At 35.8% G+C, this 21770-nt stretch overlaps 1 protein-coding gene across 3 annotated transcripts in view; it reads right to left on the bottom strand.

Annotated features, from left to right (window-relative positions):
- MCM9 (minichromosome maintenance 9 homologous recombination repair factor) overlaps positions 1 to 21770 on the bottom strand; it is an 86046-nt gene that overhangs the window by 27604 nt on the left and 36672 nt on the right. For all 3 annotated transcript variants that reach the window (XM_079148999.1, XM_079149001.1, XM_079149000.1), the window contains one exon: positions 6006 to 6180. In XM_079148999.1, coding sequence (XP_079005125.1) covers positions 6006 to 6180 — 175 coding nt within the window. The remainder of the gene's footprint in view (positions 1 to 6005; positions 6181 to 21770) is intronic.

The following is a 21770-nucleotide window of genomic DNA, read 5'->3' as shown; positions in this document are numbered from 1 at the left end:
CAATTTCTCCTCTTTTGAATCCTGAGTCCTGGAGCAACATGAAATGCAGCCACCCTCTAGGCCGCCATCTTGAAAAACCCCTGGCTTTGAATTCTTAATCCTTCTGTTTCAGCCTCCTGAGCCACTAGGATTGCAGGTATGTCTGCCATGCCCAGCAATCAGTTTATTAATTTCTCCAAAAAAAAAAAAAAACAAAAACAAAAACAAAAAAAAAAAAACCCAATTCATTGGTATTTTGACTGGAATTGGATTGATTCACATTGCTTTGGGGAAAGTTCACATCTTAACAATAGTAAGTCTTCTGATCAATGGAACTAATATCTTTTTGTAATACTGGGCAGTGGTTAGGGTATAAATCTAGAACATATTTTGTTAGATTTATCCCCTAATACTTCATGTTTGAGGATGCCCTTATAAACGTATGCTTTATTTTGACTTCCAACTGTTCATTGCTATCACATAGTGAAATGATTAATTTTTACATACTAGACTTATATCCTATTGACCTTTTTAGATTCACTTATTATTTCTACTAGATTTTCACAGAATCTTGAAAATTTTCTATGTCAGTGATCATGGCATATAAAATACAGACAGTTTTAACTTTTTCCTGATATGAATGTGTGTTTTCTTTCTTTTTCTTACTAAAATAACTGGACTGCTAGTACAATACTGATCAGAAATGGTTAAGAGTAGACATTCTTGCCTTACTTCTTTTTTCTTATTTAAAAAAAAATTTTCTGTTTATACATGAAGGTAGAATGCATTTATGCATTTTGATAAATCACACATAAATTGAATAATTTTTCTGATTGTACATGTTTTAGGATCACATCCGTCATGTAGTCATATATTTACATGAGGTGGTAATGTCTATTTCACTCTACTATCCTTCTTACCCCCATATCCCTGCCCCTCCCTTCACTCCCCTCTACCTAATAACTGATACCTAGTAACTCTATTCTTCCCTAGCTTCACCCGCCCCCCAAATTTATTGTGAATTAGCATCTGCATATCAGAGAAAACATTCAGCCTTTGATTTTGGGGGATTGGCTTATTTCGCTTAGCATGCTATTCTCCTAATCTTAAGTGGGAAACAGTCTTTTACCATTAAGTCTGTAATGTCTCTCATAGGCTTTTCAGATACCATTTAAAAGGCAGAGGAACTTCTAAGTTGCTGAGAATTTTATCATGAATATTTCATTTTGCCAAAAGCGTTTTCTGTGCCTACTGAAATACAGTTTCTTTTTCATTCTGCTTACATTGTGAATTATACTGACTGATTTTCAAATGCTACACCAACCTTGCATTCAGGGATAATAATGTACAATCCTTTTTATACAGTGTTGGATTTAATTTACTAAAGTATTGGGAACAATTTTTGTGTCTATATTCATGGATGATACTGGTTTATAAGTTTTACTTTCCTGTAACTTTCTGGTTAGGTTTTGTTGTTTCTGTGATATAAATGTACGTTTTACATTCTTTTAACTTACTGATATGTCTGCATTTAAAATGTTTCTTTAGAACAGCATATAGTTGGCACTTGCTTTTTTATTCAATCTGACAATACCTGCATTTTAATTGTCTTACATGATTTATTATTAGTATAATTATTCATACAGTTGTATTTAAATCTATTCACCCTGGAGCCAGGCATGTATGTGCTCAGTAGCAGAGCACATACATAACATGCGAAAGGCCTCAGATTCGACCCTCAGCACCGCAAAACCTTTTTAAATTTATTAATCTGTTATCTTCCTGATTGTATTTTATTTGTCCCATTTATTATTTGTTCCCTTTTTCTTCTCTTCCTGCCTTCTTTCTGATTACTTTTTATGATTCTATTTTATCTCCATAACTGGCTGCTATTATGACTCCTTTGCTTTCTAGTGTTTGTTTCTAGAGTTTACATCTTTAACTTATTAGTCTACCTTTAAACATTATTGGATCACTTTATGGATAGTGTAAAACTTTGTAATAGCAAACTTCCATCTCCTCCTTCTGTCCCTTAGGCTTTTGTTGTCATTTATTTCTATTTTTGCTATAGATAATTACCTTGGTAAGTGATTAAGAAGTTTTATTTTCTCTTATATCCTACCATTTTCAATGCTCTTCATTTGTATAGAACCAGATTTTCATTAGGAATCATATTCCTCTATCTGGAGAACTTCATTTAAAATTTCTTACTATAGATCTGCTTGTCCAGACAAATGTTTTGCCCTTAATTTTGAATGCTGTCTCCTAGGTTGACAAATTTTCTTCTCAATTTTAATCTGTTTTTCCTTATGAAAGTTTTTTTTTTTTCTTCTGGCCTTTTAAAGAGTTTGATCTTGGATTTCAGCAGCATGCCTATAACGTGTCTAGGTATATAGTGTGAGTGTGTATAGTACTTTGCTGCTTAAAGTTCCCTGAACACTTTGAATCTGTATTTTCATATTCATCAATAATTTTTGTATAATTAATTACCATGGCCTCTTTAAATGTTCCTTCTGCCTCCAATGACCCTCCTTTTCCTGTAATTCTAGTAACATATTTGTCACATAACTTGGCATCATGCCATACCACTTGGATGCTGTATGTATGTATGTGTGTGTATGCACATATTTTTATTCTTTTTTCTTTTTGTGTTTCATTTTGGGTAATTACTATAGACCTATAAGTTACCTCAGTCATTCCTCAGCATGGTCTAGTCTGCTCAGAAATCTAAGGTGTTTTTAATTCCTAGTATTGTATATGGTTTGGCTTTTTCAGTTGATATTTGTTTGAAGTTTCTATTTCTACCTATGTCCTGCATCTCTTCATTCATGCTGTTTTCCTTTCTCACTAGATACATCAACATATTAATTACAGTTATTTTAAAGTTAGTGTCTTATAATTGCAACATCTATCTCACCACTAAATCTGGTTCTTTTGATTACTTTATCTTTTGAAAATAAAATGTTCTTTTCCTTTTCCTTTTTCCTTCCTTCTTTCCTCCCACCATTTGATCATGTACCAGGTATGGTGAGTGGAAGAACAGCAGAGACTAAGATAAATAGTGTTTACATCCAGAAAAGGACCTGTTCCTTCTGAAAGGCCATCAGTGTCTATCAGGCCATCATAGTTAAACTGGACATTGGTGATGTGGTTGTTATCCTACCCAGCCAGTCTTTTCATCCCTTCAATATCGAGGTGCATTTGCCTTGTGCTTAGTGTGGGGCTAATATAGTGCAGTGCTGGAAGATTATCCTGTGTCACTATTCCACACACTAGTTTCAGTAACCATTCTATATTATAGAGGGGGTCTCACTGCACACTCCTATACCTTCCCAGTGCCACACTGCTATTGGTTGTTATTCAGTGCTGGGCTCATTTTGGGGCCAGGGTGGTTCTTAAGTCTCCTTGTCTTAGGCAAGGTCCATGTGCCTCTTCTTGCAGGGAATGGAATACAGATGAATAAGCCTTTCTCTTCCTCCCACCTGTGATAGCTGGACTCTGCCATGAAGGTATGGTAGTTCTTGGGCAGAAGGAATTTTTTTTGTCCTTCCAATGGTAGCAGACCTTTTTTTTTTTTTCTTTGTACTATATTTGTATTAGACTCAAGAGAATTTCTACCTCTACTCTTCCTTCAGAAGCAGTGTACTTTTGCCTGGTTCCTGGGGGAGGGAAGGACTTTTCTAGAATCAGAAAGGTTTTTTGGTTCTTCCCTTTCTAGAGAGGCCCTGTGGATGCAAAAACTTACTGCTAACATGATTGGTGAGAGGAGAAGAGGGGCTCTCTGGTCTTCATCCCTGCTCAATTTTTCTTACATCTGGTAGAGATTACTTGAGAAGAGTTTGCAAGTGAAAAAGACTTCCCACTGTGTTTGGAACTCCCAGTTATTCTCAGCTGATCTGCTAACACACATGTGGACTTTTGGAAATTAAGAAATTTTTAGGTATATTTTCTTATTTGTTTCTGTGGCAGTCACCTTTTCCTTCATGCTCTGTCAAATAGTTTGTGTGCTTCAACTTTCATTAGAGGAGCTAATGAAATTAAGACAACTTGGTTTCTCTGATAAATTCAAAGAGTTATGATTTTTGTAGGTTATCTATATTTCTACTATAAGGATTTTTTAGGCTTATATTTTGTACATCTTGGGCTGAGGAGATAGCTCAGTTGGTAGAGTGCTTGCCTTGCAAGCAGGAGGCCCTGGGTTCGATCCCGAGTACCACAAAAAAAAAAAAAAAAACTAGCCAGAGATATTTTGTACATCTTTGCCTTTTCATTGTTACAATAATTCATTCATATTATGTGTTTTATAAAAATGTGGCTTGGAAGGGGTGGGGTGGTACATGCCTGTAATCCCAGCTATTCAGGAGACTGAGGCAGTAGGATACAGAGTTTGAGGTCAGCCTGGGCAACTTAGTATGACCCCCATCTCAAAAAACAATAACCACAACAAACAATAAAAACAAAAAGCAGGCTCTGTGATAGACTGCAAAAACAACAAAACTGATTATTGCCATAGAAATTGTGAAAAGCATTGTTCCAGTGCATAAAATAGCTATCAAAAGACGTCTAGCCTCTTGGTATCATGAGAATTGTTCAGCTAGAGAATGTTGACTATGAAACTCAGAACATACTTATAGATAGCACAAAAGGTTCATACAAATTCACATTTTGCAAGGAGTCAGATAGAAAAGATGGCTAGAAAATATTTTGCTTCCAAGTATTAATTCTGTAGTCCATCATATGCGGCACCACAATTTTCTTCTTTTCTTAAACAGATTCATAGAATTTGTCTTAAAAATTTCCTGATAAAACGATTAATTATTTAGGAATCTTGCAAAACGTCCGAAATTATCTCTGGAAAAGGCACATAAAAATAAACCATAAAATCTACTAACTCCCAAAGATATCAATTAAACAGAGACACAGAAATGTATTGTTGAAGATACTTAAAAACTATATGTCTATCTCCCTTTCTAAAAAGTCTAGAAGCCATAATTATGTTTTCTCATGACAGTTTTGCTACTATTTTTGTCTATCTTTTCCAATCGAATAGTAATACCTCAAGGACAATGTTCAGTGCATCTTTGCACTTCTTAGTGATTAGCACAGTTCTTGGCATGTGGCAGGTTCTTAAGAAACACAGAGTGAATGAACAAATGAATAGACCCAATAATGGTTCTGCCTAGTTCTCTCTGGTACACTTTTCCTACAGGCTATATTTTGTTCTCTTTCCCTTATCCCCTCACTTACCATTACTTTTTCACTGGGGTATATAAATAGATCTCATAGAATCTATACATACCCATATTTATCTGGCTTCTGAGCACCCACTACTATTTGAAGACACTGCTGGCAGCTCTATTTGCACCCTTAATAGCAGCATTAGGGCTGAGATAGCTCTGGTCCTGTGGCTTTTGTGGATGACCTGGCAGCCCGTTTGTGTGGGTGGCCAACCTTTATAGTCAGGCATGCTTCTGATAGCCATCTCAGGGCCCAGATGAGTGGATTTCTGTCTAAACCTGGTTTATTATGCTTCTCCATTGGTCATATGTAGCCAGAGACTAGCATACTTCAATCTTGAGCATCACTGAGTCACAAAAGGCACTTCATCTTATGCAAATATATATTACTTAAGTTTTCCATATGCTGTGGTCAACCTTCCATGGATGTACAAAGCAGAAACTATGATATTTTTTCCTTTTTAAATCTTTCAAAATTCCTAATAAAATGATATGCCCAAAGTACAATATTTGCTGAATAAAAGAAAAAAATAAATTGATTCCCACACTGAAAGCTTTTCATAAATTCATTCCATTAGTTAAGTCAATCTACATTTACACTTTCTTTTTCCCAATAACTCATTTTTATTTCCTCACACACCTCTGTATTCTAATGAGGAAAAACTTGAAAGGTGCATCTTGAAGGGTAATAGCTGATAATCCGTGATAGGACAACTAAGGTCCCCATTTTCCCTTAACTATGAATTAAATAATCTGTTTCTATAGATTTTAAAGAAAAGAAATGCTTACCCAGCCTTAGCAACACTTATGGTTTGTTGCTCCATTGCTTCATGGATGCTGGTTCTATCATGTTCTTTAAGGCTATTAAACTCATCGATACAGCAAAGGCCAGCATCTGCAAGTACTAATGCCCCAGCCTCCAAATTCCATTCTCCTGAGTCCTTTATAGCCGTTACTGTTAGACCTAAGGAAAAAAGGAAGCTATGTCAGCTTTTATTTTCAAAAGCATGTCTTGTACCTATGAAGGAAAGAAATAACTACATATTAAGAGAAAGGTGTAGGACCAAGGTTTTTATTTGTAGTCTACCAAAAATGGATAGGATAAGGGCAATTACTTCAGGAACCAGGCAGTAGAATGTACCAGAAGTTCTTACATTCTGGAAAATATTTGTGTGTCTCCTGGTAGATGCCCTGACTGAATGCTCTACTGTTGGAAGGACCAAATAGATCTCCAGAGATCTTAGGACAAGAGAGTCTGTATGTGCTCTTTATAGAGAAGGGTCTGATTATAGAGAACAGGAATTATTACATGAATATGTATACATTTGTTAAAACCTATCAAATATAAACAAGAGTGAGCCCAAATATAAATTATGGACTTTGAATAATAATGATGCATGTCAATGTAGATTTCTGAACTCTAATAAATGTTTTGCTCTAAAACTGGACATTGATAACAGGGGAGTTGTATATGTATGGGGAGGCGGTAGGGAAGGAACAAGGGGTTTATGACAACTCTATTTTCTGCTCTATTTTGTTATGAACTTAAAAATGCTATAAACAACAAATTTTATTAATTAAAGAAAATAAATTGTGACAGCTGGGCAAAGATTCCATACACATGACACCAAAGAGTATGCATAGAAAAATGATAACTTGATTTTCATCAAAATAAAGAATATCTGTTCTTCCAAAAACAATGTTAAGAAAATGTGAAAGGCAAGCAAGGGACTGGGAGAAAATACCTTTAAACTCTGTTTTATTAAACAACATGTATACAGAATATAGTAAGAATTCAAGAAACTCCGTAAGAATAGGGGAAAAAAGACCAATAAAAAATGGGCAAAAGATTTGAACAGATCTTTTACCACAGAAAATAAACACATAGCAAATAAATATGTCAAAAGATGTTGAACATATGCTCTCTCCTTGAGAGGGCAGGCCTTTGTGATTGCTCTAACAAACATGGTTAAAGTAATGCTCTGTGATTTTCAAGGCTAGATCATAAAACATGCCATGCATTTCTGCCTTGTTTTCTTGGAATGCTAGATTTTGGAACCAAGCAACTATGTTGTTAAAAACCTAAGCAATCCAGATAGAGGCCTGTATTAACAGAAAGTGGACACATACATATCCCTGGGTGAGCTACCAACCTATGGTCAGCACTAAGATGCCAGCCATGGGCAAGTTATCTTGAAAGTGGGTCTTCCAGTCTCAGTTGAGCAATGTTGGCTGATGAACATGGGAAGAGAGAAAACCTGTCTTAGCTAATACATGCTTCAATTGCAGATTTACTAACAAAAATAAGCTTTTGGATCTTGGAGTGGTTTTTCACTCAAGCACTGGATAACCTAACCAAAGACAATAAAAAAAAAAAAAAAAAAAAAAAAAACCATCTAATAGAAAAACCAAGAAGAGACTTAAAAAGGTATTTCACAAAAGAAAAATTCTTAAAGTCAATAAATACATAACATGGTGCTCATCCTCATGAGTAACTAGAGAACTTCAAATTAAAGACACAATGTGATACCATTAAACACCCACAAATATGGCTAATGACACAGGCTGCTAATGAGATAATAACAGACACAACTACTTTGAAAAAAAGTTCTTGACAATATCTAAAAACGTTGTGATTATTTATACTAATTTACCTCAAATTCTACTGCTAGGACTATTCTCTAAAGGTGAACGATTGTGTGCACCCAGTGACAGATGTGTATAAGAATGCCTACAATTCTTAATGTGTACATAATTCTCACAAATTCTTCATAATAGTTAAAACTAGAAGCTGAAGAGTCTACCAACTGATAGAAGAGATAAATAGTTTTATATTCATATTATGGAATATAATACATAAAAATGAAAAATGAAATTCAGCTAAACACAACACATATGAAACAATGAAATAATATTAAGCAAAAAATATAATTTGGTTAGTGTGAAGGAAAATAAAACCAAAAAAGGCAAAAAAAAAAAATTAGTGCTAACAGACCTATCGTACATGAGATATTATAGGGAGTCTTTCAGGAAGACATCAAGGGACACCAAGATAATAAATCAATTCTAATTTATGAAATTAAAAAGCACCAATAAATATGACTTTTTCTTGTTGTTTTGGTGATGCTGGGGATTGAGCCCAGGCCCTTGCATGTGCTTAAGCAAGCACTCTACCACTGAGCTATGACCTCAGCCCCTAAAGGTAACTTTTGTATATATGAAAAACAGTATAAAATGTAATGTTGCTTATAACTCTTTTCCTCTCTTATCTGATTTGAAAGAATATTAAACAAAATTTATAAAACATGTTGATTGCTTTATATAAAGATAATAATTTGTATGGATAATGATAGCACAAAGGAAGGTGGAGGGGATGGAATTATTTACTAACAAATATTTTCTATAATGATGGAGGCTGTAATGGAGGAATACAAGAGTGAAGAGATATTTGTAGAAAATAGCATAAATATGTACTTCATCAGTAATCACACTAAATGTAAACACACTAAATTTGTCAATGAAATGAAAGGGGTTGGTTTAAAAGAAAATATAATCCAACTACATGCTATCTATAAAAGATAAATTTGGGGGAAAGAATGGAGGAAGGAGGGACTGTATAGAGGGAAAAGAGGGGTGGGAGGGGTGGGGGGAAGGAAAAATAACAGAATGAATCAAACACCATTACCCTAATAAATGTATGATTACGCAAATGGAATGCTGTTACTCCACATACAAACAGAAACAATATGTATCCCATTTGTTTACAATAAAAATAAATTAAAATAAAAAAGATAAATTTTAGACAGTTTTATTCACACAGTGACCAAGTGAAGATTGGAGTAGCTATACTAATATCATTCAAAATATTTTAATACAATCTTACAAATGTTACCGCAAGAACTGCATTCACAAATGAGGATATAATTGTACTAGGCTCTATACCAATTAGCTAGAATTTAGAACAGGAATCAGCAAACTATGATCTATAGGTAAAATCTAGCCCAGTCATCTGTTTTTATAAATGTAATTTTACTGAAATACAATAATGCTAATTTGTTTATTACTGTCTACAGTTGCTTTCACGCTACAAGGGCAGAGTTAAGTAGTAGTGGCAGACATTGTCTGGCCATCACCAGCTAAAATATTTATATCTGGCCTTTTACAGACAAAGGATGCCAACTTCTGATCTAAAGTGTTAATGTCTACTTTAGGACATCAAACCTCAAAAGAAATACTAATTATATCAGAGAAGGGTAATGAGATCATGGTGAACATGGAAAGAATACTATTTAAAAACAATTTAAGCCAGGCTCTATGGTGCTTGCCTATAATTCCAGCTACTTGGGAGGCTGAGGCAGGAGGACTGAAAGTTCAAGGCCAGTGTAACCACTTCAAAATAAAAATTAAAAAGGGTTGGGAATGTAGCTCAGTGGTAGATTACCCCTGGGTTCAATTTCTAGTAACAAGCATCAAACAAGTAATAGCTTACGAGCATGAGATATATTAGGTCTGGAAAAAAAAAAAAAAAAGACAAACACACACACGCATTTTAGAGAACTACTCTATGGAAGAGCAATGAATTTGAAGAAGCTTTAATAGAGTAACTGAGACTTGTGTATAGTTTACAAGGAATTGCAACAAGACTTGAGGTATTTAAAAAGAAGCAGCCTCCCTTAAAAGTAGTAAATTTCTCAAAAAAGTAACCATTCAAGAAAAGGTAGAATGTGTACTTGACAGATAGTGTAAAAAGGTATCTGTGCAGTGAATAGGTAACCACTTAAAGGACTAAAGGGTCTAATAAAGGACTAAAGGTTCTAAAAGTGCTTTTCAACCCTATGATTCTTAGAAGTATACAAGGGCTCTTACACTCCCTGTAATCTGTGGCAAAAATAATTACGAAGTAGGACACCTAAGTATTTTTTCCCACTTAATTAATTTCTTGAATCCCAGTGACAGAAGGAAAAAAATGATAGCTTTGCCTTTTCAGAGGTAAGAAGGGAGAAAGAAATATTTCTAGTGCTTAAAAGGTGATTATATTTACCAAGTCTTTCCTTATAAACTTGAGATTTTAGGAACAGGGAAAGCAGAAGGCAGCCAGGGCAGAAGGATGAGCCCAATTCATTCTTGCTTCTTGGAGAAGATTTGTGTTCCAACAATTCAGCCAGCATTTATTGTTAATATCAAAGAATATGCTGATGAAGGCAGTGTAACGTGCTCAAATACTTTGTTGGCCAAGGATTAAATCTAGCTATATTTTAACTCCCTGAGTCCTGTTCCTTTCAATCCTGCCCACTTCCCCCAACCAGACACTTTAAAAAAATATATTTTATTAGTTGTTAATGAATTTTTATTTATTTGTACGTGGTGCTAAGAATCCAACCCAGTGCCTCACACATGCTAGATAAGCGCTCTACCACTGAGCCACAATCCCAGCCTTGCAACCGGATACTTTATATCTCCTTTCTCCCCTATACTTTTAATTTCCCAACTAGCACTTCCAATCAATAAACACTTATATACACCCTTTAAAAAGTACATTTATTAGGGAAGGTTATTACACATGAAAAATGTTGTCCTTTGCAGGAAAAAATTGAGATTGCTCAATTGTTTGGCAATTTTGGCAGACAAATTAACAAAATAACAATAGCCTTAATCTTGATTTGTGGTGTGTGTGTGTATCCTAAGGTAATGCTTAGTGGGTCACTGTGTGAAACTTATTGCATGAACATTACACTTCCTTCTGATGACATGGAACTGCTGGTCCACTCTAGTAAGATTCCTTAAAAGCAGAATGGGTGGAACAGTGGCATCAGAAGTTACTGGTAAACCAGTCAGAACACCTGCACTTAGAATGACTGAATAATAAAAAAGTGGGCTAAACACATCGTGGCATCACTTCTGAATGGCTATGTAAGAAGCTCCACAGACATGTTCCAGTGAAACCAGCATAACTGGAAATTATTTTTAATAACCCAACCAAGTTACAGTTTTTAGAACACAGTAAAAAAAATTACTCAAAAAATCTTGGTAAGAATAGCAGGAGTCTGACACTTAAATCACAATCTGTTTCTCCCTCTCCTTTTCCCCCAGTTTAGCTGGATAAAAGCTTTACAATGGGTGGGTGCGGTCAATAAGAGGGGCTTCCTATCACCTCAGCTCTCACCAGGAAAGGTAGATAGCAATTTTTATCTCCTCAACTCTGACAATACAGGCTAAATTCCTGATGGGTGTGGCCAAGAGATCAGGGACCTTACTTCTTCCTCCATCCAATTCTAACCCACAGAGCAGAGAGCCTAGGTGTGACATGCCAAAAATACAGGGGGGTCCCACTTACCTTCAATTCAGCTCACCTGAGGGTAAATATTCTAGTCTTGAAAAGGCAAAGCCAATGAGAGCAGAGAATACCATTCCTTCCCAGAGCCTGGGACAGTGGCTGAAAGAGTTTGACCAGGTAGAAAGGCTACCAAAGGGTTCATGTGTTGGAAGCTTGGTTCCCAATGTGGTAGTGTTAGGAGGTGGTATGAAACCTTTAAGAGATGCAAGATGACTGGGTCACTTGAAGGCACTGGCCTTGGAAAGAACTGATAGTTTTCGTGGGACCTTGGTTAGTTCCTGTGAAAGGGTCACTTTTATATCAGTGAGACTGGCCCCTTCTTGATCTTTTCCTGGTTTCTTTTCTTACCATGTGATCTCTGTCCTTCTTGCACATGCTCCTACTATGACATCTACCATGATGTGATTCAGCCAACGGGGGCCCTAACCAGAGTGAGCAACGTGCTCTTTGGACTATAAGTCTCCAGAACTGTGAGATTAATAAGTTCCCTTTCTTTATACATTTCTTTATACATTATCCAGTCTCAGGAATTTTGTTATAGAAAACTGGTTCATACTATACAGTCCACAAAAATACAAAACTCCAAAGTTCTCCCTAAAGAAATTGATTTTATTTGGAATAGAGTGCAGGGAAGTTACAGTTTAATCAAGATTTTGAAGACAAGTAACAAAAAGAAGATTAGTAGCTTATTGCTAAATAATAGCAATAAGCTAAACCACAGACCAGCTAGTTTACCATTTAAGGAAAAGAGAGAGTTAAGAGGAACCCTCTTAGGGTCAGAACAAACCTCAAATACTGAGCTAAAAAACTACTCCTGATCAGATGTAATTAGTTCAGAATACCTAGCAACTTATGCCCTGGGGCTTTGTCAAAAATAATAGAGAAGTACCAGGCACAGGGACACATGCCTATAATCCCAGTAGCTCAGGAGGCTGACGCAGGAAGATTGCAAGTTCAAAAACTAGCCCCAGCAATCTAGCGAGGTCCTAAGCAACTTAGCAAGACTCTGTCTCAAAATAAAAAAATAAAAAAAGAGCTGCAAGTCAGTGCTTAAGCGCCCTGGACCCATTCCCTGGTACCAAAAACAAAACCAAACACAATAGAGCAATAAGCAATTAGGGGAGCCTAACAGCTAATTATTACACCAAACAGGGCAGACACCTTGATAAGGAGATCCAGGAAAGACACAAAGTCCTGCTGAAACCATTATCACCCTCAAGTGACTGCATGTGTGCAAAAACCTGTTCCCTCTGAAGAGTTCACACAGCCAGGGTCACAGAATTCACTAAAAGAACCTAGCTGAGTTACTTAACAAATAAACAACAAAAAATAAGCCCTGGAAAGGGTGAAGCAATTCAACATAAAGAGATAATACAGGGGCTGGGAAGATAGCTCAGTCGGTACAGTGCTTGCCTTGTAAGCACAAGGCCCTGGGTTCGATCCCCAGCACGCCCCCCCCCCCCAAAAAAAAGAGCTAATACAATACACTAATTAAAGTATAAGACACACAAAGAAGCAGGAAAAATTGGCCCAATCATGGAAAAAGAAGACAACAGACACTGTGAGAGAGCCCAGATGTCAGCCTTAATAGGAAGAGACTTCAAAGCAGCAATTATAAATGTTTCAAGAACTAAGGTCAAGGAAAGGACAATATCTCAACAAATAGAGATTAAAATGATTTAAAAAATGGAAATTCTGGATTTGCAATACTTAATAACTGAAATGAAAAATTCACTAGATGGCTCAACTGTACATCTGAACTAGTAGACAGAGTTGGCAAACCTCAAAACACATTAGTAGAAATTATGTAATATAAACAGAGGGAAAAGGCATAACAGAAAATGGGCAGAGACTCAGAGAAATGTTGTATACCTTTTATGGACCATTATATAAATAATGGGAGTACTAGAAGGAGGAAAGCTAATGAGAAAATCAGAAAAAAAAAAAAATCTTAGGAAAACTAATGGCTGAAGATGTTCCAAATTTGATGAAAAACATTAGTCCACACACCCTAGAAGCTCAACAAACCTCAAGCAAAATAAAGAAACCCACACAAATCATTGTAAATATGCTGAAAACCAAAGATGAAAAGAAAAATAATTTTAAGTAGTAAGAGGAAAACAACTTTTCACTTATAAGGAAGCCCCAATAAGATTATTAATAAGATTATTATCAAGAAGACAAAAAGTAACAAATGCTGGCAATGATGGGGAGTGCCTCACAAGCACTTTTGGTGGGAATATAACTACTATAATCATTACATAAAACAGTATAGAGATTTCTCACAAAACTAAAAGCAGAAATACAATGTGATCCAGCAATCCTACTACCAATCTCGCTAATTGGCTACTTTGATAGCCAAAGGAAAGGAAATCAGTATATCAAAGAAAGAGTTGCACTTCCATGTTTATTGCAGCACTATTTGCAATACCAAGATAATCAACTTGTGTGTTCATCAAGAAATGAATGTAAAAAGAAAATATGGTATATATACATAATGGATTATTATTAAGCCACAAAAAAAGAATAAAATCCTGTCATTTTTGGCAACATGGATGGGTCGGGAGGGCATGGTGCTAAGTTGTAAGCCAGGCACAGAAAGACAAATACTATACAATATCACTCATCTGTGGAGGGTAAAAAAGTTGATATCCTAGAAGTAGAGAGTAGAACAGTGATTACCAGAGGCTGTGAAAAGTGGGGGAGAGAGGACATAAAGAGGTTGGTTAAGGTACATAACTATAGTTTGATAGGAAGAATAAGTTCCAATGTTCTACAACATATCAGGGTAACTATAATTAATACTAATTTATTATATACTTCAAAATAGCTAGAATAGAGAATTTTGAATGTTCTCACTTAAAAAAATGATGTTTAAGGTGATGTATGTGCTAATTACCTTCATTTAATCAATGGCTACTCAAAATATCACATACATACCATAAATTTGTATAACTATTGTTAATTAAAATTAAAAATAAGAAAAATATTAAGAGTTGACCTATCAGAACGAGTGGAGGCCAGAGGCAGTGGGACAACATATTCAAATTGCTGGAAGAATAAAACTATCAACCAAGAATCTTATATCCAGCAAAACAGTCTTCCACAAATAAAGACAAAATAGACATACCCAGATATACAAAGCTGGGAGCATTAGTAGCAAGCAAACCCATCTTAAAAGAATTACTTTTAAGAAATTACTTAATGTGTTGGTCCAGCAGCACATACACTAAAATTGGAATGATAAAGAGATTAGCATGGCCTCTGCAAAAGGCAAATTCATGGAGCATTCCATATTTTCTATAATGCACCAATAAAAAAGGTAGGGGAAAAAAAAAAGAGAAATTAAAAGAAAGTTTTTCAGTCTCAAAGGAAAATCACCCCTGATGGTAATTTAAGTCCATAAGAAAGAAAAACAAGCACCAGCAAAGGTAATTATGCAATTAGCAAAATCAGTTTAAAGGCACATTTCTTTTCTAAAACTGAGTTTTAGAGCAAGTATATAAAATAATATATAGGTGATTACATTGTCAGGCCTATAAAATGTGGAATCATAATATATTTGGCAACCTAAACTTTTACCTTAAGGAAATGGGAAAAAGAAGAGCAAACTAAACCCAAAGCAAGCAGAAGGAAGGCTAGAGGTTCTAGATGGGGCACTTGGCAAGAAAAAAGAGACATAATAGGCACTTGAAAGGGAAAGGAAGAAGTAAGACTCTATTTTTCTGCAGGTGGCATGATCTTGCATATAGAAAATCCTAAAGCCACCAAAAATTTATAAGAATAAATGAGCTCATCAAGACTGAAGGATGCAATAAAAATTGTATGGCTACATAGTTGCAAATAAAAGTGAAAAAATCTGATTAATGTTTCAATTTACAAAAGTATTAAAAAGGAATAATGTACTTAGGAATAGTTAGCAAAAGAAGTATGAAATTTACATTCTGAAAACTACAAAATATTGTTTTAAAAACTAAGGGAAACCAAATCATTGAAAAGACATTTCACATTCATTGATAAGAAAACTTAGTATTGTTAAGATGGTACCTTAAAGGAATCCATAGATTCAATGAAAACCCTATTAAAATCTCAGATGGCTTCTATGCAGAACTAATAAGGTATTCTTAAAATCCATATGAAAATTCAAGGGATCCCAAATAGACAATCCTGAAAAATGAACAAAAGTGGACTTATATTTCCTGATTTCGAAACTTACTACAATGTTATAGTAATCAAGAAAATGTGGCATTGGTATAAGAATAAGGATCAATAAGCTGTGTGTAATGGCACCCCCCTGTAATCCCAACTACTCAGGAGGCTGAGACAGAAGGATTGCAAGTTTAGAACCAGATTCTGTGATTCTGTGAGACTCTCAGCAACATAGCAAGACCCTGTCTCAATATAAAAAAATTTTTTAAAGGCTGGGAATATAGCTCAGTCGTTGGAAAAAAAAAAAAAAAAAGAGAGAGAGAGAGAGAGAGAGAATATTGATCAACCAAAACCCACAAGATAGAATTATCTGGAATCTGGAAATAAACTCATATATTTCAGGTCAATTCATTTGTGGGGGTTACCTGGGATAGAACCTGTGGGTCCTTAACCACTGAGTCACATCCTACATTTTATTTTGAGACAGGGTCTTGCTAAATTGCTTAGGGCCTCGCTAAATTGCTGAAGCTGGCTTTGAACTCATTATCCTCCTACCTCAGCCTGAGAGCTGCTGGGATTACAGGCAGGTGACACTGTACCTGGCTGGTTAATTCATTTTTGATGAGTTCCAAGTCACAGTATAGTTTTTTCAATAGATGCTGTTGGTAAACTGGATAGTCAGAAAAATATTAATTTTAATTCCTGACTTCAAGTTATATACGAAAATTAATTTAAACTGGATCAAAGACCTACCTATAAGGTGCTAAAAGTATAAAACTCTTAGAAGAAAACTAGTGTAAATTTCCATGACCCTGGATGGATTAGACAATGGTTTTTAAGAAACTATACCAAAAGGACAAGCAAAAAAACAAAAACAAAAACAAACCAGAAGAAGAGAGAAAATGGATAAAATAGATATAGGTTTCATCAAAATTGAAAGTTTGGGCTGAGGATGTAGCTGTTGGTAGAGCGCTTGCCTCACAAGCACAAAGCCCTGGGTTCAATCCCCAGCACCACCAAAAAAAAAAAAAAAGAAAGTTTTTGTGCTACAAAGGATACTACCAAGAAAATGAAAAGATAATCCACAGAATGGGATTAGATTTTTACAAGCCATATATTTGATAAGACTTGTATTTAGAATATATAAAAACCACAAATCAATAATAGAAAATGACTCAAATTAAAAAATGGGCAAAAGATCTGACTAGACATTTTCCCTCAGAAAACAGGCATATGGCCAATAAGTAAATGAAAGATGTTCAACATCTCTAGCCATGAGAGAAATGCATTATCAAAAGCACAGTAAGATACTGCTCACACACTACCACAGCTATAATCAAATAAGTGTCGAGGGTAATGTGGAGAAACTGGAAGACTCATACATTGCTGGTGAGAAAGCAAAATGGTGCAGCTACTTTGAAAAACTGGTGGCGCCTCAAAAGTTACCATGTATATGACCCAGCAATTCTATTCCTAAGCATATACTCAGAAAAATGAAAACCTGTACGTAAATGTTCATAGCAACATTATTCATACAAGTCAAAAAGTAGAAACAATCCATTAAGGGATAATATATAAATAAAAAGTGGTATAATCACATAAAAGAATATTATTGGGAAATTAAAAGGAATTATCAATAAGTGCTACAACATAGATGCAAGCATCAAAGACATTATGCCTAAAAGATGCAGGTTGCAAAAGACATGAATTATATGATTCTATTTATATGAAACATCCAAAATAGACAAACCTATCAACAGAAGGTATTTGGTGACTACCTACTTGTAGAAGAAGGGAACACTGGTAGTGTTAGCTAAGGGTATAAAATATGTTTTTGAGATGATGAAAATATTCTAAAATTGATTGTGGTGATGGCTGCATAACTGTGAATAGCCTAAAAACTCAGTTACCTTGAATGAATTATATGGTATGTGATATGTTTATATCTCAATAAAACTGTTATTTAAAAAGTATTACTGTGTAATCATACCAGATGATACTTGGAGGTGGATTCATGTATGTTAGAATCAAAGCCTCGACAGGCACAAATTATAGCAACCAAACATCTACCAATTAATTACCTATTAGCTCATTTGTGAAAACTGTCCCCTTCTTAACCTTCCCAATTTTTGACTCTAAATGACTATGCATATAAAGCCTCCACTCTCACAAAGCCACTTGCCTAGTTTCTGCCAAGCGTGACTCCATCTAATGTCATTTGTCTCTATAGTAACCGACTAGAAAAGGCTGCTATGATCAGCAGTGGCTCTGAATAAGCAGTTGTCTAGCCCAGTGATGTCTTAAAGACTTGAGTCCTTTACTGATCATACTTTTTCCATGTGTAGGGTAAGAGGATATCCTCTGATGAATGGGAGAAGCAAAGATTAGAGAGAAAAGGATGAAATATAAAACATGAATGAAGAGAAAATAAGGGAGACTAAGTTCAAGAACGCAGAGGGAGCTTGATTTAAAAGAGAATGAAGACATAGTTAAAAAAAGAAATAGAAACAAAAAACATTAGGCATTTCCATTCATATTCTTTGGCCAAAAACAATATATTAAGACCAACAAACTGTCAACAATAAACATACTTATGGTGCTTCAGAAAACTGAATGAAGCCAGACATAATGAAGCCACACCTATAATCCCAGGACCTTAGGAATCTGAAACAGGAGAATCACAAGTTTGAGGCTAGCCTGGGCAACTTAGGGAGATCTTGCCTCACAACAAAACAAAAATGGCTAAGGATATAGCTCAGTGATATGGTACTTGCCTAGCATGTGCAAGGTCCTTGGTTCAATTCCCAGGATAAAAAATAAAACAGGAAGCTGAATGGTATACTTTTGAGCTATCAAAGCTACACTATTAATATATAAATCATAAGGGGTTAAATATAGCTTTTATCTCCAACAAACTTGAAACTCATAGTGGACAGCAACAAATATAAAACAACAACTTTTATTAACAAAGTAGAGCAGAGAATGGGGAAAGGACACACTATGCAATGAACGTGGAAACCTCATATCATGCACAAGGCTATATTCCAGGATGTGTAGTTCCATCCTCCCCTTTTGTAGCAGGAGGCTAGACCTCTGTACTACCTGTAAGGGGAGACTTCCCCAGCTTTGCCTGGGCTGGGTCCTCTGCTCACTGTCTACACATTCCTGGGCCACCCTCATGAACTACTTGTTCCTCAAGAATTCACCAAGATTTGCTGCATTGTTTGTCAGTCTGTAAGTTTTTCTGTGAAATTACATCGATCTGCTTTTCTACATGTAAAGATCATAAACTCTGCCTGACATGATGAAGGACAAGAGATACTAGGACAGCAATTAAGAGAGTGGGTTTCTGAGCAACAGCATCCTCACCCGTTAAATGGGAAGATAACGCCTCACCCTCCTACCATAGCAAAATATTGGATGGCTCAAAAACATAGGCTACTTAAGAGTCCTTTAGAAATAGTAAAAGAACCATCTTTTTTTTTTTTTCTTTTGCTCCTTTTAACATCAGTGAAGTTACAAGTAACACTTTCTACTTTGTATCATAGTTACTTCATTACATAAGTTACCTTTCCTTTTTTCTTGATGGTGCTGGGTATTGAATCCAGAGCCTTGTGCATGCTAGGCAAGCACTCTACCAACTGAGCTATATTTCCAGCCCTGTAAATTACCTTTCTTACTAGATCATAATGTCTGTTTTGAACATTTCACCAAGCCTAGCACAGAAATTTCACATATATGCAATTAATTATTACCCAAATCATTACTCTGGGATTTATTCCACTCAGCAATATCCATAAACTCCAGCAAATTTCTACATTTTTAAAGAAAAATTTAAAACTATCATTAAATTTTGACATTCTGCCACTAATAAATAAAAGATGGCCTTTTAAGCCAAAATTCATTTTAAAACAACAAGTCTGGGCTGGGGTTTATAGCTCAGTGGTAGGGCGCTTGCTTAGCAATGTGCAAGGCCCTGGGTTCTATCCCTAGCATCCCAAGAAACAAACTACTACAACAACAAAACCCCAAACAAACTGGACATGGTGGCGCATGCCTGTAATCCCAGTGGCTCAGGAGGCTGAGGCAGGAGGATTTCGAGTTCAAAGCCAGCCTCAGGAAAAGTGAGATGCTAGGCAACTCAGTGAGACCCTGTCTCTAAATAAAATACAAAATGGGGTTGGGGATGTGGCTCAGCAGTGGAGTGCCCCTGAGTTCAATCCCAGATAAACATCTGCTGGGGGGGAGGGGCGGTGCACACCAAAAAACAAGTCTTACGTGAGATATTTTCTTAAAAGATGGGGACAACAATACAAATGAGTCTTCAAAGACAACTCAACACAGTGATAATGTTAATTACCCTAGATGGAAGGCCAGGTGATTTGATCAAAACTAAGACATTAGTACTTTCATAACTTTGCAGCAGGCAGGAATTGAGACTTGATTTAATTCCTAGTTGTAATACATTTTAATACAGCACATTTTAATTTAATTTGATTTGGTTCTAGGGTACTTTAATTTACTCTTTCATCTTGTGTGTGACTTCACTGTGACTTCACATTTCAGATTCTTAGAAGCCCTCTGTAAAGGAGATTAGGCCCATGGAGACAATTTACATCTTGTTTCTTCAATAATAGATGCTCCTCTGAAAAACAGCTACACCCACTACACCGCACTACCTACTGGCATGGCTAAATGACCACCTCAATTCATACCACAGAACGTACTTGAAAACTGATCACTACTAGGATTAAGTAAGTTTAGATTTTCAAATAAGCTTAATTTTAAGTAGAAAAAAGTCCCATAGCCATATTAGTTTGTTAGGACCTCCATAACAACAACAACAACAACAACAAAAACCCCAAAAACTAGAGACTGGGAAGCATACACAACAGAAATTTATTTTCTCGCAGTCTTGGAGGCTAGTTGTTCAAGACAAAGTTGTTGGGTTATTTCTTTCTTTCCTTTCTTCCTCCCGCTCCCTTGGTGGTAATATTAGGAATTTATTCCTGTCAAAGTTTAGCTAACGTCTGCATATGATTTCACCTTATTTGAAGTGTCATTTCATTGTTATTTTTTCTTTTAATTGGAATGCATATTTATTCTGCTCTGTTATACTTAAGGAACAAAAATGTAAACTTCTGAGTTCAACAAGCAACTTTATCGATCATCCTTCTTATTGGAATTCTATTATCCTTTTTTATTACTATATATAACTATCCCTATCTTTTCTCCCAAGTTTCTTCCCATTCTTGCTTGAATTTTTTTTTTCATATCTATGCTTGCTCATCAAAATGCTATTAAGCTGGAAGGTACTGACAAGATCTTGTTCTATGTAGTTTCCTTGAGCAAGTAGAACTGATATAGCTGATAACAGCACCCATAATCTGTTCATTCCTAAAACTTTCTCTCACCCCAAACCCATTTTCTACCTATAGTTTCAGTTTTCAGGAATAGCTTAAGCAGCAAACTGATGGTACAAGATGAACAGCCTGAAGCTGTCTTGAACTCTCTGCTGTGGGTTGAATTATGGCCTCCCTCAAAAGACATGTTAAAATCCTAACTCCTAGTACCTCTGAATAGGTTGATTTCTTTTGAGGTTGTTTTCCTGGGCTTGCAAGTGGCTGTCTTCTTGTCATGTCCTTACACGGTCTTTTCTCTGTGTGTGCCCCTGGTGTTTGTTTATAAGTCCAAGTCTTCTCATTTTATGAGGACACCAGATAGATTAGGGTGCACACTAATGACCTCATTTAATTTTATCACATAGTTAGAAGCCCTATCTCCAAATACAGTCACATTCTGAGGCACTAGATGGGAATGCTTCAACATATGAATTTGGGCGAGACATAATTCAGTCTAAAACAACAGCTTACTGGGTTCAATTATTTCTGCCTAGGCACTAATTTAGGTTTTGTTCATCTTATAAAGCCAAACAATCTCTCAGCCATTTTTCCTCTAGATATCTGGAGAAATTCTTCCCCTAGAAATTTGGGGCTTACATTTCACATAGCCCTCCAAACCTCTCCTGTGACCCCTTGGGTACTTAATGAATGAAAACATTCATGGTGACC

The sequence above is a fragment of the Sciurus vulgaris genome, assembly GCF_902686455.1.
Source record: "Sciurus vulgaris genome assembly, chromosome: 7".
Classification (NCBI taxonomy): domain Eukaryota; kingdom Metazoa; phylum Chordata; class Mammalia; order Rodentia; family Sciuridae; genus Sciurus; species Sciurus vulgaris.
Note: the sequence above shows the minus strand (reverse complement) of the source record. Positions and strands in the feature narration are given on the sequence as shown.